Source organism: Thermobia domestica, chromosome 17 (assembly GCF_964235325.1).
Source record: "Thermobia domestica chromosome 17, izTheDome1.hap1.1, whole genome shotgun sequence".
Classification (NCBI taxonomy): Eukaryota; Metazoa; Arthropoda; class Insecta; order Zygentoma; family Lepismatidae; genus Thermobia; species Thermobia domestica.
In genome coordinates, this window is record NC_137470.1 from 18,195,471 (window position 1) to 18,221,986 (window position 26,516).

Below are 26,516 nucleotides of genomic sequence, written 5' to 3' on the forward strand. Positions count from 1 at the left end.
TCAGATTTCGGACTTTTTCCATACTCATGACGTTATAGGGTACCTTTATACAAAGTTTCACGTTTCTATCTCATTGGGAAGTACCTAATCAATTTGATGAGTAAGTGAGTGAAACGATTTTCTTCCTGGCTAACGACAGTTTTTTGCCCATAAAAAAATTCCCATAGCACATTCCTCAGATTTTGGACTTTTTCCATACTCATGACGTTATAGGGTACCTTTATGCAAAGTTTCAGGTTTCTATCTCATTGGGAAGTACCTAATCAATTTGATGAGTAAGTGAGTGAAACGATTTTCTTCCTGGCTAACGACAGTTTTTTGCCCATAAAAAAAATTCCCATAGCACATTCCTCAGATTTCGGACTTTTTCCATACTCATGACGTTATAGGGTACCTTTATGCAAAGTTTCAGGTTTCTATCTCATTGGGAAGTACCTAATCAATTTGATGAGTAAGTGAGTGAAACGATTTTTTTCCTGGCTAACGACAGTTTTTTGCCCATAAAAAAATTCCCATAGCACATTCCTCAGATTTCGGACTTTTTCCATACTCATGACGTTATAGGGTACCTTTATGCAAAGTTTCAGGTTTCTATCTCATTGGGAAGTACCTAATCAATTTGTTGAGTAAGTGAGTGAAACGATTTTTTTCCTGGCTAAGGACAGTTTTTTGTCCATAAAAAATTTTCCATAGGACATTCCTCAGATTTTGGACTTTTTCCATACTCAAATTGTTATAGGGTACCTTTATGCAAATTTTCACGTTTCTATCTCATTGGGAAGTACCAAATCAATTTGATGAGTGAATCAGTGAGTCAGTGAGCCTGAAAACTGCATATTTTGGGGGTCCAGTACTCAAATACGGTTAAAGGAAGGAATGTGAGATTTGGCATATGCGTACATCTGTGGGATATCTCCTTACATTCTAAATTTAATGTTTCTACCCTTAATAGAATCGTTTTTACAAAGTCTTGAAATCGGCGATTTTACCCAAAACTCTTGTTCGTGTATAATATGCTTACGGCAGTGCTGGCCAGTTTTCATTTGCTTCGCGGAACTTGGCTGCCATGCACTGCCGTGCATGTTGATCAAGGCTGAGACCTGCACGATCGAATTCTTGAGCCCAAGCAGAAGACCAACCCGGGTAGTGATATCAACCGGCTCGGCTCGTATCAACTGAGCGAAAAGCTCGAGTCGGCTCGGTTGGGATGAGCCGTCGGCTCGGCCCAATTAAGCCGATGACCTGAGCAGGCTGAGTTGGAAGGAGCCATCTACTCGGCTCAATTGAGCCGATGGCTCGAACTTTCTTGGTTGGGACGGGTCACCTACTCGGCTCATGTGAACCGGTTCGAGCCAGCTAAGTTGAAACTAGTTCATCGGCACCTTTCGATTCAAATCGGCTCGGTTGGGTGAGCTGTTGGCTCGGCTCACTTCTCGGTTCGGTTCGGTGCGGTAGTGAATGAGCTATAAGCCGAGCCGCTTGAGCCGTTGAGAAGCCTAAACCCGGTCCCAGCTGTTTTGAACATGTTTGGCTGAAGCCTATAACTTTTAACAATTTTGGCTCGAGCCCGAATACTTGCCTCTTCGGAACTCAAACCCAGAACGTGACCTATGTCCTTGCCTCCTGAAGACTTCTCGACGACCGAGATCGACAGTCAATTAGCTTTTACTATTCAGATACAAACCGCATATCTTTTAAAGATTATACACGGTGTTGATATAATAATAATAATAATAATAATAATAATAATAATAATAATAATAATAATAATAATAATAATAATAATAATAATAATAATAATGGCATTAAAAGTTTTAAACTTGCCCTAAAATTTGGAAAAACTTACTAGAGATTTCGGGGAAAGGGTTCTGTACCTTCAAGACACACCTCTGCAACTATCAAAATTTTGAACTAGAGCGTTCCACTGAAGTTTCATGTAGAAAGTATTCTACTGTATGTTTTACGGAAAATAACTGTAATAAAAATAACTGAATACAACGCAACAGTAAGGCATATAATATACTAATTTTTAGGATATGCAGAGGTAAATATAAAAGCTTTGCTACAAAAATACCTACACAGATCATAATTCAATGATAGCCTATGAGATTCAGTCTACAAAGCAATTGTTACTTAAAGAATGGACATACACTATTTCGGGAATCGAGACAAGACGGGAAATACTTACGATACTTTTCGTCTCGTCTCGATTCTCATCTCCAAAGCGAGACGAAAATTTTGAGTTAGCCTTGTCCCGTCTCGAATGTAAAATGTTAATTCTCATGTTATTTTGTTTGTTTTAGAAACGAGATGAGAAATTCCTCTTCTCGTGGGCAACATTAAACCAAACCGAAATATTATTTCCAAATGTCACGTTTCTGCTTGTAACGGTATGACCTGAGCGATAATTAGCTCCTAGCTTTTAATCTTCTACGAGATAATAATAATTATTATTAGTTTATAATTATTCCTGAAGATTTGATAGTTCAAGTATTGAAACATCCCAGTATTTAAATACCTGAATATAATAAAACGTATGTCATCGCCGATCAATCACCATCAAAAATCCTAAAGTAAAAAAAAATGCGACGTGGATTCGCACAAGCACCTTGGCCACTGAACCGCGATCGCTACGCGGTAAACAATTCGTCTTTAGTCTGGTTACGTTAGGTTTCTTTGTCTCCGCTTGCAAAGTTGTATGTTATATTTCTTCGATTCAAAATGCCTTTCGTATTTCTTTCATGATGTCGGCAAAGTTTACATTAATAACTTGAGTTGTTCTTAAACCATTGGTTCACAAGTTTGTTTTTTCTTCACACGAAACTACAGATATGACAGACTGAATACTCGTATTCTCCATTTCTTTCAAAGCAGTCGCCATTACCTGGTCAAAGACTTATTTCATATTAACCAAAATAAATTCATGTTTTGGAAGCGGAACTTTCACTTTCAGGATTTCGGATAATTGGGGAATTCAGTTAAACTCCGGAATTCAGAAGAATTCCGGAACTCGGAAAGAATCCGGAATTTAGAAAATTCCGGAATTGAAAAAACTCCGGATTTCGAAATAAATCCGGATTTTTTCGAATTCCGTAATGTTCGAATTCCGAAATTTGTCCGGTTTTACTTTCGGGAGTCCGGAAAGTAAAAATTCCGGAATTGGTCATTCCTAGTTTATACTAGGGATGGGCAAAACAGGTTTTTATAAAAACTGAAAATCGATTCCTATAAAAACCGAAAACCGGTTTCTATAAAAACCGAAAACCGACATTTCGGTTGTCTCCAAAACCGGTTCTGTTTTCTCCAAAACCTGTTAGGTTTTTCACCGAAACCGGTTTCGGTTTTCTCTTTTCGAAAACACATAAAACTATTTCTGTGGAAATGGATTCGGTTTCCGGAGAACAAGGAAACACCATTCTGGTCAGAAGTAGATTAAATTTTGGAAAAAAAGGAATCTTTTTTGAAGATAACCGAAACCGGATCAGGAGAAAAAACGAACCGGTTTTGAAGAAAACCGATAACCGGTTTCGGATAAAACTGAACCGGTTTTGAAGAAAACCAATGACGGTTTTTTGAAAATTTTCAAAACCCGGTTTCGGTTTTTCTGAAAACCGAAAACCGAACAAACGGTTTTTGTGCCCACCACTACTTTATACACAACCTTTTAGAACAATAAGCAAGTAGCTGTCTACAAACAAGCAAGTAATGCAAAGCATTTTGTATACTGCAATACGTCATGTATTAAAATCCGACAGCAGTTTCAGTATCTAACCAGAAATTGCATGTATCTAGCTACTGGAAGCTGAGGTATGAAGAATTGTATTGTGTCTTATCTTTTTGTGTCTTATACAACCCTGCAAACCACTGAATATCTAAACGGCTTTCGTTAAATCCAAGTTGTAGTACTCACAGTTTCATCCATTTGTGTCTATATGATCTTGTTACTAAAGCTTATTATATGATAACGTTAGTAAGTCTTTCTCTGCTCTCCCGTAAAGTTATGATACGATCTACTACATGATACAGAACGAATTATCAATTTAACCAAGTTGTTGTATTACTACACATCTACTTCCGTCTCTGTCATCTCTGGTCGATCTCGTTGATCGCGACATATTTGCTTTTTTATACCCCTTTCTTCGTTTACTGAACTAAACAGTAACTATTCTGAATTATACTACTGCGCATGCCTCGTAGATAAATATTTCTGATGCCAATAGTTTCCGTTTTGTCCAAGCAATGTTCTTTTTCTTATGACCCTTTTATTACATTATATGAAGAACATGTAGGTCTAAATACCTCATGTATTACATAGAATGTAGGTTTAACTCTTCCAGCAAAGAAGAAACATGGGATCATAGTATACAACCCACAATAGTGATAGCTGGCAATACAGTGGTAGTAATCCCTAACGACACAGGGAACAAGCGGTATCCTCCCCGCTGGTCTAGTGGCTAACACGTGCGCTTTTGTTGTATGGTGTCCCGGGTTCGATTCCCGGCGGGAGAGCATTTATGATTTTAACTGTCCTTGATGTTTCTGTGTTCGTGTCCCTGCCGTTACAAGTTATTAGAAAAACAAATTAAACGAGTGAAGCAAGTAAAATTAGCAATAAGTAAGTTACTGAAACACGTTCGGTGAGTCAGTGAAAAAAAAGTGGACAAAGCACTGGCTTTTCGCGCCGCCCATGAGAGTTCGAATCTATCTCGGCTTCATTTTTTATCCATTTGAGAGAAAGTATTATTTATTTTTGCTACAGGTAGTCACTCTTTTCGTATTTTTCGCCGTCCTTCACAGTTAAAGTAACTGGCTATTCTTATTCTTTCTACGAATGATGGATCTTCTTTTTGGCTTCATGTCAAACATGCACACGTAATGAAAAGACGCTGTTGATAATAATAATAATAATAATAATAATAATAATAATAATAATAATAATAATAATAATAATAATAATATGAAATATTACTAGCTAACTCGTGTGTGTATTTCGACAATATAATTTTATATTATTATGTGGAAATAAGTAAGGCTGGCTAGAGCCCCCCCCTTCTAATTTTTTCGATGCGCCTTATGGGTCCACGGTGTCCAACGTTGGTCCCATCCCACTATCATCTCCTGTTCTCCCGATAGGTTATTGACATTTTGCCTAAAGAGGGCTCTGCCGTGGCCCCATGACTCCCCGTGACATGACTCTTCGTTCATTTTGCATTGAAATCGCTTATTTTTCTGAGTACTATGAGTGCATACTGTCCAACGTTGATCCCATCACTATACAATTTCCCGTTCTGTCGATATAAATTGCTAATATTTTGTTCGTAAGGGAGATATGGCGTTACAATCATTACGTTTGAAGAAGAATTGAGGAAGATATTGCCTTGCCACAAACAACGCCTATTATTATTATTATTATTATTATTATTATTATTATTATTATTATTATTATTATTAATATTATTATTATTGTTGTTGTTGTTGTTGTTTTACCACTAATGTTGCCTACCTTTATTTGCAATGCAATGTGTTACTAAAATGCAAATCAAATAACACTCCTCGCCATTCACGCTCCCGAACTCGAAATACATGATTTACAGTTCTCTGTGTTAGGGGAAAGCACATTTATTATATTATTCTCAAATACCACGTTTCACAAGTTACTTGACTTTCAATGTGTAATTTCATATCATCACTAACAATCATCTTGTTCCGATAGGAAAATATCCCCCTCCTGCAAAAAAAAAAAAAAAGCCTGACCGTAGCGAAAGGGCGTGAACCTTCTTTATGCGATTAATCGGGTCCAATATTTCAATAAGTCCCTGCACACAAAAATTTCAGTAAAAGAGGAAAAATTACTCAAACTTTTTGAATACCTATTCATGGGCGAAATTTGGTTCCCTTGGAACTTTTTAAGAGTTCGAAGGGCCGCCATTTTGAACATTTTCATCTGATTATTCTGGTTAACGAACTCATCAAGATATTTCAACAGTTAATGTTTGTGCCAAGTTTCGTCTCAATCCGCTGAAAATTACGGTGGTTATGGCATTCTCACATAGCGTTATATATATATACACAGAGGGAGAGAGAAAAAGTGTTTTGCTCCCTTCTCGCACCTGTGCTGCGTCAGAGGTAAACTAGGCCTCTTTGCAAAACGTATTGACCAGCCTAACCTAAACACAAGCCCCTTCCTTACTAACGTAGAAACATGGTCGAGAGGTGTAAGGCATGTAGAGATTGTACTTTTAATAACTATGAGTATGGGTTCGAACCCCTCCACTTCCAAATTTTTTTTTACTTTTTGCAGCTTCGTCGGAACGTTCAATTTTTATTCTTTACTAATTGCAAATGGCGTTTACATTCAAAATAAGAGGAATTTTGGTGGCATTTGTTCAGATATTCTCTTTCGATATGAAGACAAGAATAAAAGCAATACGCAAAAACAAAAAGTATTATCAGTACTAAACATTACCAATAATAATTGCTACAAAAGACTAAATACGACCTCTTTTACCATCTCTCATGAGCTGTATGTCTTATTAACAAAAATTTTTAAAAATGTCCTTGCCGGGAACTCGAACTGGCGTCCTTTGCATTCGTAAGCCAGCATCTTAATCACTACACCAAGATCATGAGGTGGTAAACGTTTAGTTCTCGGCGTATTTGTTGTATTTGTGTTTTATGTTCCCACTTCGACAATTTGTACTCTTTTTTTCGTTTAGCAGCTGTTTCTGGCTTTCTCTTTGGGTGTCGTCCTTTATTTACAGTATGCACTATTCGTATTCACAGTTTGTGCCCTTCTGCGATGACTTATTCAGATTAGACTTTTCTTCTTGTCCCTCAGTAAACATTTGATTGATTAATTCTCATACTTTCCACGGATGGAGCGCAGGAATGCCAGACTCGAAAAATAGGTGTACATTTACTTTTGACAGATAATACTTGGGATTGTAATAAAAACCAGAAATTCGGTATTGTACGTTTTTGTTAGCGTTACCTAAGTAAATCAGTAAAAAATAAAAATTTCAACTTCAGATTGTTTTTATGGGAACTGAAAAATCTTTCCCATGCTATTTATATGGGACATCTTCTACAACCCAAAATGTTTAGGCACTTTCGGCAAGATTAGAATAATGAAATTTGGCATGATTGTAGCCTTCCTTGAGTAACCCACAGAAAAATTGCCAAAAGGAATAATTTTAATTTTTAAGGGGTCTAAAGGGGAATGAATAAATTTCTGTGTTATTTAAATGGTGGTGTCTTGGGATGGAAAATCTTATCTTTTATGTAGTTGAAATTCGAAAAGAAAGTTGAAATTCGAAAAGAAATTTGAAATTTGACAGAATTGTGGATTTAAGATGTGCGAGGCCGCAGGCAGAGTAAAGGAGGAGGTCAGGGGACAAAGTCCCCAGCTGGGTCAAATTCAGGAAATGTAATTAAAAGAGATTATGCACGAAATTCACTGTTGATGCAAAGGCTGATACATAAGAGATGCGAGCCGTAGGCCGAGCACACACCGTGGTCTTGGGGCGTAGCCCCAAGCTAGCCAAAGGCTAGTTTCAAACTAAACCTTAGAGGAGTCAGCAAAAAGTAAGTTAATTTATTCAGTTCGAATTTTACAATGCAGATTTTAATACAAGGATATTTGACTGTCACAATGCGTTTCATAGTATGGAAGAAACAAAAAATTTGCACGCGTCCAGAAGTAGTTGAAAGAACTGAAATTTCCAGACTCACTGAAGTTCCCAAATCTGGTCATGTTACTAGTGTTTGTGAAGAAACAAGCAGTCTACAAAAGGACAACAAGTGAATGTGGGAATGAAGAGTTTGATAATGAAGGATGTATTATCAGGGACATATGACAAAGTTAATATTAAAAAGCTGAAGTTTCTTGACAATATATGGTTAAGCACACATTTCTTAATTGTCTCCAACCCCTGTATGGAATGGTTTTATGTACGTCTTGATAGCAAACTCTCTGCAATTTACTGAATAAGACACGTTGAAAAACTTACTCCATTGCTGCTGTCTCAGAACATTCGCTTTTTGCAAGCAGAAGGAGGTACTGATGAAATGATCGTGTCGACAGATATTGCTATGTGTGCTACACAGCAGTCAGTTACTATTGTTGGTACAGACCAGCATATTTATTAAGCGGTATCGCATCGTAATTTGCGATGCAAAATCATGGAAATGCGATACAAATTGAAAAAAATGTATCGCAAATTGCGATGTATCTTTGGAGTTTTCATTATTAGCACGGAAGCTAAAATAATGAGCAAGCTGATAAAAATTACTATTAGAAAAATATTTCAATAAACTTTTCTTTGAAGGGTCGGTTGTTGCAAGAAAAAATGCCTCGACTTTCGGTTACAGAACAGTTTTCCACTCAGTATTTCCTTCTCTTTGTCGGTTTGTTGCTAGTGGGTCATCCTTTCTTGACAATATATGGTTAAGCACTCATTCCTTAATTGTCTCCAACCACTCTATGGAATGGTTTTATGTATATACATCTTGATAGCAAACTCTCTGCAATTCACTGAATAAAACACGTTGAAAAATTTACTCCATTGCTGCTGTCAGACCCTCTCAGGTTTTGGGTCATTCTATCCTTGTTTCTGAGTGTATCATTAAAAAAATGTCACTTGGAGAAAAGGTGCATTAGCAGTAGAGAATAAGTTCAGATGTAGCATGAATGGGACTTGGATATGTTTAGTAAAACGCAGAAATGCGTACAGTAGGTCACTGAAACAGTAACGGTATTATTCAATGCCGAAAATATAGAAAAATGTACTCGTCTTTCTTTCTCTTTTCTTTTCATTCTTCATTTGATACTCTTTTAAACAAGAAACCAGGTAGGCCAGAAACAGCTCCATATGGTCCAAGATCGAGTACTAATTCAGCTCATTTATAAAGTGCCGACGGTGGTACATTTTTCGTAGCCAATGATTTTCCCCTGCTGTGTTTTTGTCAAGGAATTTATTTGTCAGCAAATATTAACGTATGTAGTTTGCTGTAAATTGCAAGGACTGTTTTAAATGTCAAGGTTTGAAATTCATTTTTTTTTTCAATTTATTGTTACGTTTTTGATACTTTACTTACCATGTTTATTAAGCATGCAATGAACCGATCAACTGTTTAGAATTTACGAAAATTCTTTATTTTTATTGCAGCGTAACTATAGATAATAATAATAATAATAATAATAATAATAATAATAATAATAATAATAATAATAATAATAATAATAATAATAATAATAATAGATTCATAAAAATCCAATAAATACGAAAGTAATTCACAATTTTATTCATAATGATTGGAATTGCTAAGTATTTTCCTATTTATTGGATTTCTGTTATGAATATATAGTTACTCATTATAGTACAGAAAATGAGATACAAAATTTACGAATTGCAATACAAATTTAAATTTGTATCACAATTTGCTACACAAAATGTAAAATGTAAAAAACAAATGCTGGTACAAACACTGATTTGTTGGCACTTATGATAGGACGCTCAAAACCAGAAAATCACCTGTACTTCGTAAAACCAAAATCTACCACAAGGGAAATTAAGTGTTACGATTTGTGATGATTAGTAACAAGATGGAGCCTCTCTCTGCTTCGATCCCTGCATTACATGCATTAACAAGCTGCAACTCAGCATCAGTTCTTTTCAAGAAGGGCAAAAATTCTGCTCTCAAACTGATTCAAACAGATAAAGAGTTAGCTGACTGTCTCTTTTTAATGGTAAAAATCAAGCCACTGGACTTATAATGGCCACAGGAGAAAAATTCTTGGTAAGACTGTACGGCGTAAGGAAGGTAAGGATCTTGATTCGCTTCGATACAGATATACAGAACTCTTGGGTGACTGTCTTTTTCATCCACCTTTGATCTTGCGAACCTACCTCCAATGTCTGCAGCTGCCAGACAACATTCACTAAGATCATACCTTCAAGTCCATTTTTGGTCTGGAAATAGGGTTGGTACGTGAAAAATGGAAAATTGGTTCCAGTATTAACAACTTTTCCAGCGGTGCCAGATGAAGTTGTCGACGATATCTTATAAACTACATTTATAGCTCCATGCAATTATGAACATAGGAGTTCTGCCGTTTCCCCCTGCTTTCTCCATTTCATTCATTATTTCATCATCGTTTCCTTTAGCCTAGCCAGTGGGACGTAAAACTCAAAGCTTTCATTTCATTTTCTTATTTTCATATATAACATCAAAAATTAATTTTATATATACCTAATACAGTAAGAGTTTTGTTTGTTGAGTATTCTATTGACAATAAACAATTGTTTTGCTAAAGTAACATGTTTGATACTAGTTTAATTTCTGCTTTTAGTACTTTTTAATCTCCAGATCTGACAACACCAAACTTTCCTTGAGTTTGCATTGTTATAGTATCACTGACCGTGTTACTGTCTCAGTTAACGCCTAAGTTTAATAGTCATACGGAGCTGTGTAAACATGAACTTCGCAAATTTATTTGTGTTACTGTACAGGGTGAGCATTCAGTCTTGCCCTGATTACAAAAATTTATTACAGAAGAACTGTTTGACATAATAATTTAAATACTGGTCAGTTACATAGGTTAGTATTACAAGTTTTTTTTTTGAGACCACTTACGTTACTTATGTTACTGATGAGCGATTTGCTTTCGTGATACCACAGCACGCATTGCGCTTTCTCCTGCTTCGATGCCATTTAGCCAACTAACCCGCGCGCGCCAAGTAACGTACTGCGTCACTCTTGGGTAGCACTAGTGCCATCTATTGGTCTTAAAAAAACTTGTAATACTAACCTATGTAACGGACCAGAATTTACATAATTCTGTCCAACGGTTATTCCGTAATAATTTTTTATAATCAGGGCAGGACTTTATGCTCACAGTGTATTTTCCATATTGACATAACAAGTAAGTGGAGTTACAATAAAAACTTCCAAAATTCATTGTTTCCAGATAAAGAATTTAGCAAATAAATTAAAGAAGTGGAGAATAACAGTGAAAAAGCATACAATAAACGTTGTAATATGTATTTCAGAACCCACAAAACCAATTTTAGCTAACATGTCTTCTTGGGAATCAGAAAGGTAGCCTCTTTTATACTAACACCATCTGCTCAGTTCATTGCACACTCCAGTCCCACTGCCTCTGATATAGCATGAAGTTTGCCCTAACACACCACTTGCATAAGTAAAAAAAATTGGAGTCGCCGCCTGACCGTTGCCAACCTAGACATCTGACGTATTTCCAACTCTAGATGTTTCCATTAAACCGATAAGAATATACACAAAATAATTCATTTTTGTGTTTGAGTTACAAATAGTTCTAATCCGCTTCTTTTGGAGCACAATCTGCTACATTTTCACCTTCAGATATGGCAACACTGAACTCACCCATTAGGGTATTTAATAGTTGTACTATACTTACGAAAGATATGCAATGTGAGTCAATAATAACTGTTTTACGTTACTTTCCGTTTTACGTGAGTCAATAATATGTGTACGTTACTTTCCGCACGTAAGAAAGAACTATATAGGCGGGCAGGATCTCACAACCAGATGAACGTATATAACATACAACTGACGTATGTAACATACGCATACGTATGTAATATAGAGAAGACTGCTAGATGATTCCGTATCGTTTTCGTTTCCTCCCACTTTCTTCATTCCACCATTTCATTCATTTCTCATCATCACCTTCTCTTTTAGCCTGTCTTCCATAACCGTGGGACGTAAAACTCAAAAAATTCATTTCATTTTCATTTTTCCGGGAATAATCTATATATATATATATATATATGTATATATGTATATATACGGGGTGTTAATGAACTATACCGACAAACTGTAAGAGGTGTAGAGGGTATTCCCTACAGGGTGTAATTCTCAGATATATTTTCAATAGTGTTTTCAGATATACCCTGATTTCAAGAAGGGTCCAAAGGAGGCAGGAGGTAAACCTCGGCAACAAACAATGCTTCGGAGGGAAGGCGGAAGTGTTAGGAACCGGTAGCTCCATGCTTCTTTGTGTTCGGAATAACGTGTGATGATATATATTTCGGTGCGGTATATTTTACGATTTCTTCACTTATAAGCGTAAAAGAAAACATCGCACCATACGTTTTCCCGAGTACGAGAAACGGTGCTGTTAACGATCCTTAGCACTTCCGACATCTCGCCAAAGGATTCCGTGTTCACTGCTATCAAGGCTTATCGTTTGCCTACTTTGGACCAATCATAAAATCACAGCATATCTCAAAATTCGGATGATGGCATGTCTGGGAATTTCACCCTGCATGGTATAATCTGTACACCCATTGAACACTAATGAAATATGCATTTTTCGATTGCGAATGCGTGACTTCCTTTATGCTGGTAAAAACCACCATCCACAGTCTCTCGAATTCGAGGTAGGGCCTCTTGAAATTTGCCTTTTTTGCGATTTTGCACAGCAGTAGCTCTGAAACTATGCACTTTTCCCCATAGGTCCATATGAAGTTTTTCTCTTATTTTAATGTGAGGAATCACCTCTTACAGTTTGTCGGTATAGTTCATTAACACCCTGTGTGTATATATATAGTTAGAGTGGAGGTAGAGGTTATAGCCACTTTAAGGACTCATTCATTTTCGTTACCCTTTTTTTTGTTTTTGTTTTTGTTGTAAAAGATAATGCCATTATTTATGATTTCAAAGTGTATACTTCTAATTTGAACTCTTGTGAACACATTTATCGTAATAAATCGTTGTCTAATGTCTTAAAAAGTTGCTAGAAAAGCATTATTAAAAATAATACACATTTTACCACTTTTGGCCGTTCAGTTTCTGCTTATTTCCACCTTTTTTTCATGTATGGCCACTCAAATTAAATATAAAAAAATCAACTTCCAAATTAAGATTTGTTGAGTAAAAAGACATCAAAGATCATTTACTTATAAATGAAATTAGCTTAGGTATAGGGTTCTTGCCTACTTATGTCTGAATGCTAAATAGCTATAGGCTATTTCACAAAATGTATTTATCTTTAGCATTTAGTACATTTTATATATAGTTTGCAATATATATATATAACAAGAAGTAGCCTAATAGAATAGATATTAAAAAATAGGTCAAAACTAGGCGAGCATAGAACAATATCAATGTTATAGTGTTTTTCAAGTGTTTTTACTGCTAAAGGAAGTGCATTTACTACAATTTGATCCCATTCTTTAAGACTCGGTTCTCGCTATTTATCAATAATGTTCAAAATATTTATTTGTGATATGTCATTCTCAATGATTACAAACTGTGTTTTCTTTTGAGTTCACACCAGCTCCTTCGTGACTAAGCGGTTAGCGTACGCGCCTTTGGCGTGGTAGACTCGGGTTCGATTTCCACCGGAGCTCATATGGTTTGGATTCTACGTTAATCAGTAGGCTCTGTCTCATATAGCCTAGCTCCTGAAAGGGACGCTAAACTTAAGATTAACTCAGTCAACTCTTTGAGTCAACACATTTGAAATATTGAATATCATAATCAAAATTTAATATTTTGTTCAACATTCCACCAACATTCTTATACCCTGTCACACGCATGGGCGGCGATTAGGGGGGTAAAGGGGGGCAGTTGCCCCCCACTTTTTTTAAATTACCCATTAATGTTTATTGTTCCATAATATAAAGTTTTGTATGTATTATTGGTTCATAGAATAAAAATGGCGCCATAAAATATATGTCGTTCCAAGAGTACGTATTGGTTGTCTCCCGTTGAAATAAGAAAGCTACAGGAATTGCGTTTGAACTGCCACTAAAAATGGCCCCAAAATTAACCTATTAGAGCGCCACAATTCGAGCGTACTTTCATTTCTTCTTGCAAGGGCTCGATATGTTAGGCAGCCGCTTTGGAACTAATTGAGATATCATTTCGCAAGAAAAGAAGTCCTTCACAAGTTATTCTTTAATTGCACAAAATCGACAGTTCCTAAAATGTATTTTTTCTTTCTAATAATAAGGAATACTTTGATTTGATTTTTTCAGTTTAACATCCTGTTCAGCAGCGAAGTTATATGAGACGTGGACTTAATTATCAACGTAAAGTCCGAACCGCGTGAGCTCCTCCCAGGGAATCGAGCCCGGGTCTCCCACGTCAAAGGCATGTACGCTAACCGCTTAGTCACGAAGGAGCTCAGTAAGGAATATTAATTTTGCAGTTTAATATAAAAGGTTATTGGTGTACATATACAGTTTTTTTATGTACAGTTAAATTTAGTAAATTCAGCATAATTCTAGGTTTTATGATTATTTTGTATAACTGAAATGTGGGGTGACTCTAAGTATTGCTGAGTTTTGATATGTTCCAAGAAAGTGAAAACTGTACTTAATGACAGCGAACATGTTTCCGGAAGTTGCAAAAGTATTTCTTTAAATATCGTAGCATATGCTTGTAGTATTCACTGTCATTCTAAGAGTAATAACACATATAATAGCATGCGTGGAATTAAAAATATAAGTTGTTCATTAATTTCCAGTTTCAATATAACTTTTGCAAAACAAGCCTCATTATTCATTACTATGATTATTTGATTAATATTATCCTTTCTGTTTATTTGTTTTGCAAATTTATTATTAGATAGGCCCTTAATCTGATCACACAATTTTCCAGACATAATTTTAAGATATTCATGAGCAAGGAATCAAATCTCTTCTTACACCTTCGTTGTTTAAGAGTATAAAGGGCTAGTACCTACTTGCGTTGCTCTTGTCAATTTACTTAATAAAATACGGTATGAAACAAGATACAGTATACGGTATTTTAACTGAAAAATACAGTATCCTAATAGTTATACAACCTTTCGTCAAACAAAGTGTTATAAGCAACCAGGAAAACCAACATTGATATCAAATATTCAGATCATGTCTTGCCCCCCCCCCCACTTTTAACGTCCAACCGCCACCACTGGTCACACGGACAGATTTCATTAAGTTGACAAAAAAGCTAACACAGTATTTATTTTATACGGAGTGTAGTAGGCTAGGACTGTTGTGTTTTGTTCCATTGTATAATTATGTAGGTTTAAGAAATTTGTTTTTGATACGTCAAAATATGTTTTATATTGTAATTTTATGTTAACTTAATATTTAGGACTACCAATGGATTTGTCTATTTAATCCTACAGCAAAAATGAGTTGTAATGTCAATAAAATACTGTTTTTGTTATTTTTATTAAGAAACAATCAAATTACTATTACAATTGCAAAAGGTGGCCATAAATAGTAACAATTATGAAACCGTTTATGGCCATCTACTGGTCATAACTGGTTACTCACGGAATTTTCGATCCACTAATGGCCATTGCATTTATTTTTGTGTTTTGAGATTCTGGCAATTACGACAGCATTATAAACTAAATAAAGAGCTTTTTTCCTTACCAGGGAACTAATTTTCTACTTTCTAAGCCACCAGATGAATTTTCTACATTTTTTTTTTTTTTTTTTGAAAAACTCAAAACTCTTAAGAAATTTCGCAAGAAACTGGAGAATTCTGTGCCTCACAATACACAAAATGTAACAGCATATCTGTATTCATTAGGTTCACAATGCCTACTGACTGAATCTGTTGCTTAAAGTCTACTGATTTTAATAAACTTTGTTTCGATTGTTTGAAAACAGCATGAAGCTTAATAAAGGACTAATAATATGAAAGTGGCCATAAGGGGTATGGTGGCCGTTTGACAATTCTTATAATACTAAGCTCTTTCACCAAATGAAGATTTTGTAATCTGGTTCTTACTGGGATGCAGTGATTTTTTGATGCGAAGTTAAATATTCATGTATCGGTCTGTTCTAATACAACTTTCGAAGAAACCCCATTCTTCCTTTCATTCGTAAGGTTTGGCATCATATCATGGACCGGAGAGAACCATGCAGGATCCCTCATCTCCAGGGTGCGAAATCATTTGAAAATGGTGGGGGGAAAGAAGTTCAGCGATCCACATTAATGCTTCGTGAAGCCTCCAAAAAGTTGAAATTTTAATGGATTATTATTATTATTATTATTATTATTATTATTATTATTATTATTATTAGTATTATTATTACTAGTAATAATAATAATAATTAATGTTCAAACTGGTCAACATTATTATTTAAAAATACTTTAATGCTATTTATTCATTTAACCAAAATTGATAACACATCTACTACATTTAATATACACTTCGGTGCGTATGGTCCAAGGTTAGAGTCCCGTTGGACCACAGTACCCTTGTGTTTTTAACATCATATTGAAGACTGCATTCACGAAATGCGGTAGAGATCTATAAGCCAGAAATAATAGTCCCTGAGAACCGATGTCCTAACCAAGCATTAGAACTACCAGGGCCGCCCACAAGGGGGATGTATGGCGCAAGCTGCGCCATTGAGAAAAATTTTGGGGGGGATTTTACTCTACTTTCGAACTAGCAATTTTACTGTCGGAATAGCATTAAAACACGATTTTGAGAAGCTAATTTTTAAAAATTTTCCGGGGTGAACCCCCGTACCCCCTGCTTCGATATTCGATGAATGAAGTACCGCGCAAGTAGCCGTATGAAAGGAAAGGTTGGTTCGTTTTAAGAGAGAAGGGCCGCCCACAGGAGGGATGAATGGCGCAAGTTGTGCCATCGAGAAAAAAATTGGGGGGAATAAAAAAAAATTGGGGAAGAATTTTACTCTAATGTCGAATAAGTAATTTTGCTGTCGTCAGAATAACATTGGAACACGATGCGATTTTTTTTAAATCTCGAGAATGAATCCCCCTACCCCCTGCTTAGAAACTCTATGAATGAAGTACCGCGCAAGTGGCTATATGAAAGGATGGCGCCAAGTTCTGGTGAACAACAGTTACAAACACTCAAGGAATCACTTTCAAATTTAGATTTGAAACTTGCCTATGTTGTCTGTTGAAAATTATAAAATAGTTTGACATAATTGTGAGCTAGTGGTAACCATACAGACAACAGCCAAGTTTCAAATCTAAATTTGAAGTGAGCCAGTGATTGTTTCTAACTGTTGTCCACCAGAACTTGGCGCCTATTTTTGTGATTTCAATTCTTTTTAAGGCCACTCGTACTTGGCTCTTTTACAGGAATTTTTTTTTGTTGGATATCACTCCTTTTTTAGGCTAATTTCGAGGATAACATTTTCTTTTGGTATCAAACTCAATAACTTTTAACTTGCGTCTTACTTTTCATGTACAAGGGAATTATATCAATATTTTGTAAAGAAAAAAATAATACTACTAGTTGTAAAAAAAGAATACCTGTGCCATACACAGTGTGTAGAAGTTTTTATACCCTTCAATATCCTTATAGAACATATTTAGTATTGTACACTACCAAGACTACTAATAAAAGTAATGCCATTTTTATAATTACTACTGCTCCTACTACTATTACAAGCATTTTATAATACTACTACAGGAAATAAAAACAACAACAAAAATAACAATTACTAGTACTATAAAAACTACTGTTACACTGGGCAATTGTTTTTAGAGGACTTGAGTTTTGAGGAGGGAAGAGATTATTAGTTTTGTGGGGGAATGCGCCATCAGCTTTGGGGGGGATGGGCACCGCTGAGAACTACTAACTTCAAGCGCTTCACCTGGCCAGCCATAGATCCCCATGAGCAGTAGAGTCAGAGCATAGTTTTTATTATTTATGAAAATTCCCGTTTCTTCGCGAAGTATTTAGTATTTCAGTTTGGTCGCTCAGATATCCGGTCACTTATGTAAGTCTAAATAATACTATGTATTTATATTGTATTATTAGCAAGAATATTTTATTATAAATAACAGATATGATTTTAATACAAATACTTGATAGACAACAAAAAGCCGTGCTGTCTCAGTGGTTGAGCGCTCACCTCAGGTGCGTGGAATCCCTGGCTGGATCCTAGCTCGCGCCAAATTCTGCTTGTGGTATACAAACAATTGTGTGTGGGTTTTCTCAGGGTCCTCCCGCCTCCTTCCACTATCTTAATCCACCATTATTATCTATCTCATCATGACCGTCTTCCTTAGTTTTACTGAATATTCGTAGGACGTTAAACCTTAGAAAATGAAAGCACAAATACAACAATACGATTGATTTGCTTATTTAAATTTAGTGTCCCTTTTCAGCAGCGAAGCTATGAGATGTGGACTTACAGTTTAAGGTGGAATCCGAACCACGGTAATCGTTCAAATTTTTGTAAGGCGCTTCCTCCGGGAATCGAACCCGGGACCCCGTGCACCGAATATGGTGGGCGAATGCTAGCCAGTAGACCAGCGGAGAGAGCCACAATAATACGAGTAATGAATGATTGTGTTACTGTATTTATAGACCTAAAATATAGTTTGCAATAAGGTATCTTATCTTAGAGCGAAAAAAAAATTAAGATTAAACTTCACTTTCTTTCCGTGTGTAACGAGAGTTGAACATGTGATGGCCAGAAGAAGTCCACGTATGAGCAGCAGTAACAGCATCCCATAATTTTAAAGGAGATCCACTGAGTTTAATTGTTAATAAAGATTGAAAGGTATTCGCCAACATACGGGTTCTTTCGAAACTTTTAATATAAACAACACTGACTCCACGTTCACAGGCAGCAGTTGATAATGGCACAGAACGAACTTTCCGCGTTAAGTCTTTAAGAACTTGAAAATCATTTACCGACTTAGAACTTGACTTGTACTCTCTCCATTCTGACACTGTAGAACCCCCGTTTGGTCTAGTGGCTAGCACGCTTGACTTCGATTCGTGGTCCCTGGTTCGATTCCCGGTGGTGTACAATTGAACGACCAAACTGGTCGGATTCAATTATAATCAGTAGGTCCACGTCTCCTTTAGCCTAGCAGGCATAACAGTGGGATGTTAAACTAAATCAAACCAAGCCATTCTAACACTGCAGTATCAGGATTTAATCCAAACAATTGAGCTTCTTTATATACGTCTACGTTACCGTATAAACGATCTTACTCATGTTATTACGAACACTGAAAAGCACTTTAGGACATCATTAGAAGGAAACCTTCTCTCCACTTCTTCTACTGAACCCTGGATTACCTGCCCCCTTATTTGATCAAACTCACTATTATCACTCCCTGTATCAGACGCTTGTCTGCAGTGCACTAATACAAAGACTTTGGTAGACATCATCTTTCATATGCATTTCTCTCAGAGCTTGGATTAAAGATTCAATTCTTGCTCTATTTCATTGTACAAAACTGGTTCCTTTTGCATCGTTTTACTAATATTAGGCAGAATGGACGCAATATCCAGATTCTTTTTCTCCAACAGATTTTTTTTTTTTTTTTTTTTTTGTAAATACCACTCAGTTTAAAACTATCTCTGTTGAAATGGTCAGCATTTTCATACTCCAAAAGTAGGAATTGCATTATGCAAGAAAAATATGTAAAAACTGCAAATAATACATGCTCCTCATTTGAAATCCAACGTATGTGAAACAATCTTTTGATTTTTAGCAGTCCTGCGGCATCTGTGACTGTCGCGATACTTTTAAGTTTTGCAACCGTATGAAGTTCGCCTAACAAATATTCAAAGCTGTGAACAGCATTCACAACATCAAAAACTCTTTCAGATACAAGATCCATTCGATGTGCCATGTAGTGTACGGTAATTAAACACTGGTCGACATTTCTTCTAATTTGGGCAGCAACACCTTGTTTCTCCCAGTAAACACTACATCCCCGTCCGAACCAAATCTAACAAGCTTTTCTTTAAGATTGAAAATATGTCATCTTCGGAAAACGCTTGAATAATTTTCTCTCGAACGAATTTTGCATCGGCATTTTCTACAGGCACTAATTTATAAAAACAACAACAATGGTTATTTTCTTCGTCCACATATGTTACATATAAAAGCAAGTGCTTATCCGCAAACCTGTTTGCAGATTCGTCAACTGTTTAAGAAATTTTACCAATTTTGCACACAACTGGTACGCTAGAGAATAAAGGTATCCATCTCGTCACAAAGAAACAGCCGACAAAGTTAAACACCCGATACCTTTAGAACTAAACTACGTTTTTGAAAAACAGGCATGCATTCAAATTTATTGTTTGTTTGAAAATTTTCATTATAGACCTACTTATATTTTCATATTAAAGTGTCCCCCCTTACATATTTTGGTGGGGGGGGGGAAACGCAAGTATAAAATTTTTGGTGGGGGGGAAATCCCTCCCGTCCCCCCGGGATTTCGCACCCTGCTCATCTCGCTCGCAAGCCATAGTTTACTCATCACTGAATTAGAGCATTTAGAATCAAGGTTTGGCTATGTATAATTACAGTATGTACTGTGTAGTGCACAGTGCTTATAATTGAGAAATTCGAGTGACTAGAGTGTGCCACCTGTTCCCCCCTTTAAAATACCGTGTTTTTAATTAACAAGGGTAAACTCCAAAGAGGAGAAGAAATATGAAGGAACAGACAGTCGGGCTCATTTCTTAATGGGTTGTGTCAAGGCAACGCAAAATTTGCTGTTTAGTTTGCGATAATTGACATAGCATGTATATATAAATTTTTGCGTATAACAACGCAACGAAAAAGGTAAAAAGAAACATATATACACCTTTTTCGTTGCATTGTTACAAGCAGAAATTTCCGAATGCTGACACGGAATGAGGTCCAGTGATTTTTTTTTGGAATGGAGGAATTATTTTACGTGGTTTCTGCTCTAATTAATTATCTTTACGTATACAAGTTAAGTTTATGTTGTTTCGAAACAAAAGAAAAAAGAATAGCAAAAAATCATTATTTTTAGGCTTAAATTTGGCAAATACAAGGGTTAAAGACTTTCTGAATTCAAAGCTGAATTTAGCGATATTTTCTAATAAGAGTTGGCAACAGTGTGTCTTGTGGTAAGAGCAAATTCCAGCTCTCAGTTTGAGATTGATGGTGAAGGGTGACAAGTGGTAATTGATGATGATGATGGTGAAAAGTTCCTGTATTTTTCGGTAACGACGAAAGTTCAAATTTCATACTAAAAGCGCGAATATTGAATAGTATATTGGTATTGTTTGAAGCAATAGTACACGAATATTTAGAAACTGTTTTCCGCGGGAAAGTTAAATAATACCGGTTTGTTTTGAAACAAGTGTTTCGCGACATAAGAGCAATCATGAAGTTTACTTGTCGTGTGCGTGATAATTCGGGCGCGAGACTGGGCCTGATATCGAATATCGGCCGATTGCCAAAAACTAAAGTGAGAACACCTTTGCTACTGCTGAACACAAAGGTAAGGAAATATTTTTGTTGTATTTCATTCTGAATGTATTATGTATGTATTAAGATCCAGAGGCGACCATCAAATTAATCACATGTACAACTCAAACAAAATGAAATTACATGCGGACTTAGAGTGACAATGCGTTTCGAATTTTGTTGCGTCATGTATAATCTTTATAATTTACTTTCTTCAATCATAAATTGTGCTCAATTGATTAATAATTTAGAAATTCCCTTAATATAGTACAGACAGTTGTTCATCCAAATACAGTGCGATGTGTACCCTAACTTTCTGAATTTGTAGCTTTTTTTCCTCGTTCTAATGAACCCATTATTCTAAGATGATTTGGCCACAGTGAAGTAACTGCAGACTGCACCAAAACAAGTGAGGAGGCGATTTGTGGTTCGCGGTGAGGTATGAATTCGAACGGATCTATTAAGTCACCATTTTATTACTTGTAACGCCAGTGTGTTCAAGCATTTTAAACCTTTTCCTTTCGTTTACGTTTTCTATTGTATAGTAATTTTCTCTTGTTTGTTCAATGGCTGTCGCCTGGAAAAGTATCAGGGAGATAGTTTCCCCCAGAAGAAGAAGAAGAGAGGTGTGGTTTGTTTTCTTTGTATAAACGACATTTTTGTTGTTGACATATGAAACTTTTGTATTGCTGCACACAGATGGAAGTAGCAAGGAAATGTTGCAGTATATGTGAGATGTCTATTTACTATGTCTGCATTTAAATAATTTTAATTCGTGCAGTTTTACTATACGGATCCATATTATGAGTAGTAGTAGAAGTAGGTGTAGGGGAAGCAGTAGGAGTAGGAACGGGTTAGAAGACCCGCACGGGCTCGTTGGGTTCTGTTCTTGACATAAAATGGGCAAAATAAAAACCCCCCATTTTTCCGTGCATTTTACAATCTATGGATCCGTATAGTAAAACTGCACCTTTTAATTTAATACGAACTCTTATTCTTAAATTGGCATTTGCTTATGAGTAGAGCGATAGTTGTACCAAGCCACATTACTTTGGTGTATTATGTAGTTTTTCTCGGGGATCACTTGGTAGTGACTCTGCATCAGGTACTGGCACCGGAGCCGTCGTTGATGTTATTGACTTTCATTCCTCTATGCAGATTCACTTTAGATGGACATTACTGTACGTAAACGATAAGGGCTATTGTGTAAAAGACACTAATCAACGTGTAGTAGGTGGCCACTAAAATGCACGAATGCTATCTAACCGAGTCAAAGCAATAGCGCAGCAGAGGGGCCCGAGCGGGAACGAATGGGTGCGTTAGTAGGGAGTGGCGCGTCAGGGGCGGTGGGTAAATACTAAGGGGATAGTGCAGAACAGCATATGGCATAAACCACCAGGCATGGCGTGCGTGGTATTGGGGGCGATACTAAATGCCATCCATACTTTGCATGTAATGATCACTATTTGTTGTAATCATTTTTTACATAATTTTACCTGTAATTATTCTGGTTCGATTACTAACTTTCCGTTTGTACTATATACGTCTACGCAAGGAGATCAATTTACTATCGCTATATGAATGTAACGAGTCTGAACTGTGTACAGTCATGAGCTTTCAGTTATTTATAGATAGAACGTGCTGCTACAAAACTTTTTGCAAGCATTTTTGGATTACATTTCACTGGTTCAAACCGATGCCAATGGCGCACTAAAAGCTCCGGGTTTACATTTTTTAAAGGTAAAATTAAATAAATGATTGTTTCAGTTTGAGGTAAGGCCCAATAACAACAATAATATTAAACACTTCTTACACTTTACAAGGAACAGAGATTCTCTAGCACCACCTCATAAAACTGCGCCCAAATTTTCACTTCATTCTTCAGATAACGACTTTTTGTTCAGTGGATTGAATTTAATGAAATCTTTGAGTGTTACGTCCCGCGATTATGCCAGCTAGGCTGAAGAAAATGGGAAGAAACGGGAGAATCCACGCATACCATGTTTGTCCACCTCAAAGTTCACTTGGCCCGAGCTGGGGTCGAATCAGGGACCCCAAGCTCTGCCACTGAACCACTGTGGCTCTCATTCAATGAATTGTTGGTAATAGTAGCCCTATAGTAAGCATGCGCGATGCGGGAATGTACTTACTTTCGGAACAGTTTAAATTAGGTACATTACTCTGATAACAAACCAAAATTTAACTGGCATATAATGTCAAGAGACATTTCCAAAAATGGATTTGTTTTCGTGTTGATATGTCTATATTTTACTATTACGATTTATATGCATGTCACAAGATAATTATTCTCTTACTGGTCTTTCGCAGATGGCAGCCCCGTATAAAGCTCACATGAGCCTCGTTTTAACATTACATTACAATTTATTTGTTGTTATTTTAATATGCCTTACCTAGGTATTTCATTTCCGTCGTTCATTCACAAATATTTCTTATATTCAAGCTTTCTTTGTTAACTGTGTGTCCGTGGTCTCACTTTTAATTCCATCAATTTACCATTATCATTCACTTGCCTTAATCATCCGTCTCCCTTAGCCTAAAAGCACATCATCGGGGTCATTAAACTGAAATATTTAATTTTGCTTTCTTTGCTTTTCACCTGATACATATTCATTTGTATTGTATTACTACGCAAAGTTAGTCTTTCGAATTGTCCAGTGTTGCAATCAATGAAAATGATAAATCCTTATCATGTTTCCAACCAACACTATAATAACACTTAGTATTAACTAACTAAATAACTCTATGGCCTATGGAATCCGGAGGTTCAGTGCCGCGTTCACAAAAGCTCTCCACTGACTTCTATCCTTAGCTAATTGGATCCAGTTTCTACTTTGTATTCCTATCTCTGCGAGATCCATCTTAATATTATCCTCCCATCTGCGCCTAGGTCTTCCTAATGGTCGTTTTCCTATGGGTCTACCAGTCAAGCGTTTCTACTTTCTTCCATTCTAGCTACATGACCTGCCCACCTAAGCCTCCTAGACTTGACGACCTTAACAATGTTGGGTAAACCGTATAAACTATGTAGTTCCTCGTTATGAAGCTTCCGCCATTCCCCATTCTCGTTCCTCTTGGGTCCGAATATTCTTCTCAGGATCCTGTTCTCAAATACTTTCAGTTTATGTTCTTCCCTCAGAGTAAGCGACCATGTTTCACAACCATACAGAACAACAGGCAGGATTATCGTTTTATATATTTTAAGCTTCAAATTCCTCGACAGAATTCGCGACAACAAGAGATTTTGAACCGAATAGTAACACGAATTCCCTGCTTTTAGTCGACATTTAATTTCTTCGTGAATATGATTTTCGTCTGTTAATATTGATCCTAAATATTTGAAAGTATCCACTTTATCAGAAGTATTATTTAATATTTTAACGCCTCCACAATTTGCCGTATTACGGTCCCGACGCACTTCCATGTATTTAGTTTTCTCTGCATTTACTTCTAAACCCATGTCCCTGCAAGCGTTTAATAATATCTCTGCATTTATTTCTACTGTTCTCCTATCATCCCCTATTAAATTTACATCATCAGCATATGCCATAACCTGGTGAATGCCGTTCAACTCTAGGCCCTGGTTGCTATCTTTGATTTTCCTTATAGCGTATTCCAGAACGAAGTTAAATAATAATGGCGACAACGCATCTCCTTGTTTCAGGCCATTTTCGACGTGGAAGCTCGTGAACAAAAATTTTCCTACCCGGACTTTACTTTGGGATTCACTTAAACATATCTTAATTAATCTAATTAGCTTTCTCGGTATTCCAAGCTCTGTAAGAACGTTGTATAATGTTTCTCTCCTAACCGAGTCGTAAGCCTTTCTAAAATCAATAAATAGTTGATGTACCGGGGTATTGTATTCCCACTTCTTTTCGAGTATTTGGCGAATGGTAAATATTTGGTCGATAGTTGATCGATTTCGTCTAAATCCGCACTGATAATCTCCAATAATTTCATCTGCGTATGGGGTCAATCTTGCTAACAGAATATTTGAAAGGATTTTATAGGATGTTGACAGAAGAGAAATGCCTCGATAATTATTACAGTCACTTTTGTCGCCTTTCTTGTGAATTATAACAATGATTGACTCTTTCCACTCTTGTGGCAATTCTTCCTTGTTCCAGATAAGGAGAATGAGTTTGTGTATAACACTTAGTATTATGTAAATAAACTTTTAGAGAGTGAATTGGAGGCAAAGCCCCCTATGAAATGCATGTCCCTGGAACATCAATAATTAAAAACACTTCTTTGGTGTATTAGCTTGCCAGACAAGGGGATACTTATATTCATGAGACATGAACTTTTCAAAGCAGGAAATGCACTTGATTTGCCTGCCTTAGAAAGTATTTCTGAAGGGAGGAGTTGCGTTAATAGGTCTTGTGGAAGCCTGAATAGAACTACATCGTGTGCATATATGTCACAAAAACTGCTGTATGTAAAACGCTATTTATCTTTAAAACACAAAGCAACTTGTGCTAGGTCGTCACTGAAAGACACGAATGCTATCTAACAGTCAGGGCAAGAGGGTAGCAGGGAGGCCCGAGCAGGTGCGTCCGTAGGAAGTAGGCACGTCAGTGATGGTGAGAGTACGCATAAACGAGGATAGTGGAATAACATTATATGTCATAAAAACAGTTGCCTTGTGTATAGTAAAGCTTTACAACACTTCTATCATCACTTTGTACAATACCTTCAGATAGCACTTCACTATAACTTCCTTATGGTGCTCTGCTGTTAAAGAGCACACTGCTCTTTTTATATTTCCATTTTAATATACATATATGAGGTAAAATCCCGATATATAATTGGTTCAGATGCAACTCCTTCCTTATTAGTTTCTGCTCTACATTTCTGTTCTCACCAATTACTGCAGCATACACGTCCAAGGTTAGTTAATAAGACTATCGTTGAAGCACTGCCATACACTGTCTGTTTACTTAATATTAGATCAATATGCGAACTTATATGGTGTAGATTTTAACTTCGTTTTTTTGCCTAATTAATCACTATACACTGGTGACCTTTATTACCTTTTTGTTACTCTCCTGCTGACATTTTGTCTTATTCTGTTCATTTTACCGTAAATTTTATATTTCAGGACCACCATCTGGAGCAGTTAATCCTGATTCTCCTTTACCGTTATACTGGTTTAACATCGTGTGAAAAGTATAGTTTAGCCAGTTCGTTTAAAGGATTTTTTCTTTAGAACTTGTAAAGTTGTTTATTAAACGTATTAGGGCGATAATAGTTTGTTTTCTCTGA

General features: G+C 36.4%; 1 protein-coding gene across 4 annotated transcripts in view; it reads left to right on the top strand.

Moving 5' to 3' along the window:
- Positions 1 to 20,900: 20,900 nt before the first annotated feature.
- LOC145674315 (queuine tRNA-ribosyltransferase accessory subunit 2-like) overlaps positions 20,901 to 26,516 on the top strand; it is a 71,617-nt gene continuing 66,001 nt past the window's right edge. Inside the window, exon 1 of one of the 4 annotated variants that reach the window (XM_081744201.1) lies at positions 20,901 to 21,264. In XM_081744201.1, the coding sequence (XP_081600327.1) occupies positions 21,148 to 21,264 (117 nt within the window). In that variant the 5' untranslated portion in view covers positions 20,901 to 21,147. The other 3 variants (XM_081744203.1, XM_081744202.1, XM_081744204.1) reach the window with 3 other exon arrangements.